Source organism: Quercus robur, chromosome 6 (assembly GCF_932294415.1).
Source record: "Quercus robur chromosome 6, dhQueRobu3.1, whole genome shotgun sequence".
Taxonomy (NCBI): Eukaryota; Viridiplantae; Streptophyta; class Magnoliopsida; order Fagales; family Fagaceae; genus Quercus; species Quercus robur.
Window position 1 is genome coordinate 18,219,582 of NC_065539.1, and position 6,340 is coordinate 18,225,921.

The 6,340-nt window shown below is 30.1% G+C and overlaps 1 protein-coding gene across 1 annotated transcript; it reads right to left on the bottom strand.

Moving 5' to 3' along the window:
* Positions 1-264: 264 nt before the first annotated feature.
* Positions 265-5,009, bottom strand: LOC126733079 (S-adenosyl-L-methionine:benzoic acid/salicylic acid carboxyl methyltransferase 3-like). Its single transcript, XM_050436209.1, has 4 exons — positions 4,898-5,009; positions 3,608-4,014; positions 1,680-1,934; positions 265-845 (listed from the first exon to the last, which is right to left on the bottom strand). Exons 1-4 carry the CDS (start codon positions 4,968-4,970, stop codon positions 486-488), a joined length of 1,095 nt encoding a protein of 364 aa, XP_050292166.1. The 5' UTR covers positions 4,971-5,009; the 3' UTR covers positions 265-485.
* Positions 5,010-6,340: the final 1,331 nt, after the last annotated feature.

The following is a 6,340-nucleotide window of genomic DNA, read 5'->3' on the forward strand; positions in this document are numbered from 1 at the left end:
GGAACACAATTTTCAGTGCTTAGAGATCATTAAGGAATAGCAACCAACAGAGATGCGTGTTTTTAAAGTAGCTAAAAGAGATTTGGAACCTTTTTTAAATTGTTATTATTATTTTGATTCTTCGGCCTTAAGGTCCCAACTCCCAATGAACGGGTTATTAGTAACTTGGTGTGTGTGTATCACAAGTTTGTCAGTGATCGGTTCTGAATTTTTTTCCTGTGAAATTGTTAGAAATTAATGAGGGGATATTGTAGGCACTGTCGGTCAATGAGAACAATTCAAGCCAAACTTTTTCATAGGCATTATTTTATTACATAAAGGAGCACTTGCGAATAACACATCAACCCTTCGTACGGGAATTAGAAAAGACAAAATACAAACTTGGCCTAGCTATCACCTTATTATATTGGAGAACCACACTACTTAAGTCATTCATATTATGAAATGACAATATTCAATCAGCCATATATATCTAAATATCATAATCATCCCTTTTTTGTCACGGAAATTGTCAAATTGATAAACTGCGTCTTCTCTTTAGAAATGCGATCATCAATAATTTTGCCATATCTATGGAAAACCTCGTCAATTATTGCATCTCCAAAGTGAGTAACAAGCAAGGGTTCAACCACTGCTCTCATATATTTTGCAACACCATATCCATCATTACTAAACCCATTAGATGTGTTGAATTCACCATCATAAATGTTCCAGTTGACTTCAGAGACCTCTAGGCGATCAATGGAGAAATCTCCTCCTTTTAAAACTTCAAATTTCAATTCAGTAGGGGATGGTGTGTAATTAGGAATGTTGAAGGAATCCACTTTATCTTCTTCTATGAGTCCCTGAAATGCACATTCTATGCTTTAATTAGCACAATATATAGACTATATGCAAATTTGAGAAGAGTTCTTTTTTTCCTAGTACAAATTTGCTCTTTATAAGTTTGTTTTACTTATAATATATATATATATATATATATATCAAAATATAAGGATAAGAAGAAAGATCATTTGATTAAGATCAATCCAAGATCATTTGTTAGTAGCTAAGAGACTTATGGGTTATTAGTACTGTCTGATCCCATTGGGAAAAGGTGTGTTTGAATCATCCTTCTTTGCATTGGATCTCAATCCAAGATCATTTGTTAGTAGCCATATGGGTCATTAGTATTGTCTGATCCCATTGGGAAAACATGTGTTTCCATCCCTTATCTCTCACTTTTTATAAGCAAATAAAAAAAAGACAGCTAATTAGTAGTTAATCTCTTGTTAGTAAATGGTTAAGAAACTCCCACGGGTATAAAACATATTTTCAAAAATTAATTTTATGATTTTGTGTGTGTGAATAATTGGACAGTTGGAAAATGATAAATTTGAATCCTAGATGTTTATGTTACAAAAGATGCCAACCAGTTGAATTACAAGACTCTTTGAAAGATTAATTATGTATTAAATTTATTATGAATCATATTTTATTGATGATAAATGATCCATTTTGCTTAGAAGAATCTACCTTTGTTATAAAGTTTCAATCAATTTATCTAGTTTTAGTTTAGATAATCAAAATTTAGGAAATAATTAGTTGTGTCTACCAATCCTAATTAAGTGCAACCAATAATAAAATTTCCATCACTTACTATCGAGAGTTGAATTTGTAGTAGCATATGTTAATATTACCTCTGAGACCATGTCATTGAGTGCCAAAGCCATAAGCTCATAAATGTAACAACACTCTTTGCTAGATGGATCTTCACTTCTTCTTCCCAACAATGTTAATACCATTCTCCCTCCAGCTACCAACTCTTCCGCACGACACTTCAAAAATATTGAAAAATCTCTTTGGAATTGCTCGTAGTACGCTTTAAATACACATGGAGGGCTTGTAGATGCCATGTAAATGTTTCCTTTGTTATTATCCACCCCTTCTGGGACCTACAATATATAAGATATATTAATATTTGTTAATGTGTTTTTTAATGTGATGCCAACAGACTATGAACCATATAAATTTATCATGGCATGGATCTTAAATAGATAACAATATTAAAACAGCACTTTTGTTGCAATAATTCAATCCACTTGCAGGAAATGGCGAAGCTTGTAGCTAGCCCCCAAAATTTAAAATAAAAATGATATATATGTATTCTTTTTTTTTTTTTTGTGGTAAATTACAAATTATATCCCTAAAGTTTGGGATAATTGGATTTTACACCTTAAGGTTTCAGAATTTGGATTTTACCCCCTGAATGTAGTGTTTGGATTTTTCACCCTAACGTTTTAGAACTTGGATTTTACCCCCCTAAAGTTTAGAGTCGTTTGGAATTTACACATTAAAGTTTCAGAATTTGGGGTGTAAATTCCAAACAATTTTAAACTTTAGGGGGTAAAACCCAAACACTTCTAAAATATAGGGGGTATAATCCAAATTCTGAAACGTCAGGTTATAAAATTCAAATATCACCAAACTTCAGGGGGTAAAATCCAAATTCTGAAATTTTAGGGTATATAATTCAATTATCCCAAACTTTAGGGGCGTAATTTATAATTTACTCTATTTAAATCTTAAGTATATATAAATTAAAAAAAAAAAAATTTAAGCCCATGTGCTTAATTATGAATATGAATGAGAAAAATAACTAAGCTTATAACATCTTAAATCTCAATTAAAATTTATACATTTAAAAAATTATTAATTTCTTTTAGAAAATGGTTTTTATAAGAAAATTTAAGGATATTTGTATTCATTTAAAAAGAGTCACAACTTCATTAGTGATAATTTGTATATATATATATATATATTAATTCTTTTAATTATATTGCACTTGTCTAGTGCTTAAATGATTATTGATTATATGTTAAAAATATCAAATATGTTTTAAAATATTGAAAAAATTTATCAAGTTTAATATATATAATTTTTATAATACACATATTGCATTATAAAGTAAGTAATTTACATTTTAAATTATTTTATATTAGTCTTTTTCACTACAGGCCATATATTCGGAATATGATATATGAAAAATACCTTAATCATTGTTAATGGAATGCAAAGGTTAATACTTATGAAGTGACATTTTAAAAACCTATCAGGTGTTAATGTCATGCAAATACCTATCGAGTGATGACCACAAAAAACAATAAACAAACTATGTCTTGTGTTTCTATATATAAGATTAATGCAGTGCAAAAAGGTTATTTTAATTTTGTGTGGTTGAAATATAGATTACTCTCTTCACATTAACAATGAGGTTTCGTGCTTTTTCCTTTTGTTTATATAATTGAATGGAAACAAATTTTATTTTTCATAATATATTTAGTCTTGAATTTTATTTTATTTTTCTTAATTTTTTTTTTTTTATGAAAAATTGGTTCATAGTTCATACTTTGATCCTCTGAAACTAAAATTTTAACTCTCTCACTGCTGTAAGATAAGGAAAATTACACAACAATCCAAGAGTACAATAATATTGTATTCTCTCATCTCACAAAATAATGGGTGTATTGTATAATCACTTCTAAGATAAGTTGGATTTAATCCCATATTACGTGATTATGGGTATAATTAATCATATTAATCTTTTTGTGTTTATAGAATAAGTTACCTGAGACAACCAATGGAGACTATAAGAAGAATGGACAAAATGCAGACAATTGCTCGGAAAAAGCCTGCCATAGAAGGAACCAGGAGTTCCTGAAAACAAACATGGACCAGCGCCAGGCCCCAGTTGAAAGCTCATTTCTTTCTGGAAGCTTGGTAATGACTTGAAAATGGTATTAAAGTCATTCCCTGGAAGGTCGTTCAAAAACACTTGATATTCAGGTGAATCATGGCCTAGCTTTTGGCGAAGCTTGTCCACTTCCTTGATAAGTTCTGAAACCACGAACAAAGTATTTGGTCCAGAAGAACAACCCAAGTCTGCGATGGCTATGCTCCTTGGCAAGGTGTTGCAGTACAGATTGGCTATAGCTTCCTCTGCGATGGGTTTGGTCATAGATATTACTTTTTGCTGTAAAAAGTCCAAACAAAGAGTTTGAATGAGTTGTAATCTACAGTAGTGCAAATAATTGACCTTCATCAATGAATTTTATCATGGTAATTAATTACTATATAGAGATTAACTGAGTGTAAAAATTATGTGCACATATTAGTCTAAAGTACATTATTCTTTTGTTTTTTTCCTCCTCTTTCACAGACAAAAAGCATGTATAAAACTGTTTACGTCAAAAAATTAAATTTTATACTAAAGTGATTCACTTTTATTGATATCAAATGCCACATATACTGTATTATTAAAATACTTAATAATTGCCGTAATGATGAGTATGTATCCTAAATTTAAATATTTGAGTGTCATTTTTCCTCTTGTAATTTATAACAAATATGGCACACAAAATGCCCATTATTTTGACCACTTTAATAAAAATATTGACCATCCTCACTTGAAAATTATAAGAATTTCAGTTCAATAAAAATAAAAGTAACATTATATTTACAATATTTTTACAATAATTTCTTAATAAATCAAATGTGATAAGCAGAAAGTGGTTGCTAATTCTAATTTGGACTTAATATTGATATCACTTTTTAACCCACTAATAACAAATTATTGCATAAAATTTGTTTTAAAAATGTGTAGATGTAGTGTTACTCCAAAAATTATTCTAACTCCTCAAACAGAATCCTTCATGTATATTTGTGTGTTTTTTTATTTTATTTTTTTTTTTATGTTAATATATTTAAGTTTCTTAGTTACCACTTAAGAAAAAATTTCTGAAGCTACCACTACTAACTTGAGCAATCAATTAAGTTGGAGAGCCATCTACCACCTGTACGTAGTTTGAAAATATTCGTACGTGGGAGGGGGTTGGTAACTAAGTTAGTTTACCTGAATTAAGCAAGGAATTGTTTGCATAACTTGTTTCTCCTATTCCTCCATTCATGCAGAGCACTTGAACAACTTCCATCTCTCTCTCTCTCTCTCTCTCTCTCTCTCTCTCTTAAATAATGTGGGTTGATCTGTGAGTTTGTGCTGATTGTCTTGAGGGAGAGGGTCCAATTTATAACCATCGGTATCTCCCTCTTATCAAGAATGGGTGGTCATGATCATTTTGGTTTCTCAAGGGTAGTAATCAACATAACCATTAGCCCATGACTTCTTTTTCAATTTTCGATAAAATTTTTTCAAAAATATTATACTATTGTGTGCCTTTAGGACACACCTTAGTAAAATCCATAGATAATCAATCAATTTGCTACCAAGTAGCAAGAAGAAATAAAAGAACCTCTGCCAAAATGATCTTAATTCACATGATGCACAAGCGTAGCTGTGATCGAGTGACAACAACCTTTGCCAAATTGATCTTCACAGCAACCATACCGAACGTGTTCCGTGTGTTGAAATGTATGGCTTGTGGTGCATGCATGTTGATGCCATTGCTAGCTAGTCGATCTAGAATATGTATCACGTGGGATTGTGTTTCACAAAAGTCTTTCTCAGTCATGACCAATGCATGCAATAAACATGTGCTCTAAAGGGATGAAAATCATATATCCAATCCTGTACGTGTGTTCAATTTTATACTTCATGACATAATATTATTATTCTCATATATATATATATATATTTATTTATTTATATTGTAAAACCTTCTCTTCCTCTAATACTCATAGATGTAGGAAACTTATTGAAGCATGTAAAATTCTCATGTTCTCATTGTGTGGTTATTGAGTTACTTTTGTCTTTCTTATTATTGGTTTGAATCTTCCTAATGCTATTGTAAAGTGGTATCTTAGTAATGTTTGCTGGTCCTAAACGTGGATGGTCATCTCCCGTTAAGGTGGTTATCACAGACGTAAATTTAGTTCTATATATGTTTCCTTATGAGATGATGTGTCCAAAACAAATGAGAGTCTTCGTATTTATACGCTTTCATACCTCTAGGATTTTTTTGGGAGTCAATAAGAATCATATATTATACAAAAATTTAAAAGAGAACATGAATATATCGACATTAAAAAAAAAAAAAAAAACATAAAGTTTTACAATTTGCTTTCTACGATGTTTTATATTTTAAAATCCTTGCATGATATCTTTATTATCAATCTTACAAGCTCCATCTTTTTCAATGTTCATAGCCAAACAATCATTCATCCATTGATTTCATATTTGATTGATTTATTTCAAATTTGTTAAGATCTAAATGAGTTTTTTCTAAAGTTTAAGATTAACAAATTTCCACTTTTGTTGTTGGGCTTCTTAATTTTTTTTTCTTTCTAGATTTTAGATTAAATTAGTTTGTTATTTGGCCATTTTTTGTATTTAAAAATGCCAAAA

What these genes read in the sequence shown, in the direction of transcription:
- LOC126733079 (XM_050436209.1), bottom strand. Translation starts at nt 4,970, where the DNA reads ATGGAAGTTGTTCAAGTGCTCTGCATGAATGGAGGAATAGGAGAAACA. An exon ending in GTCTCCATTGGTTGTCTCAG is followed by an intron (nt 1,935 to 3,607) that starts GTAACTTATTCT and finishes TATATATTGTAG; the next exon opens with GTCCCAGAAGGGGTGGATAA. An exon ending in TCAATGACATGGTCTCAGAG is followed by an intron (nt 846 to 1,679) that starts GTAATATTAACA and finishes TGTGCATTTCAG; the next exon opens with GGACTCATAGAAGAAGATAA.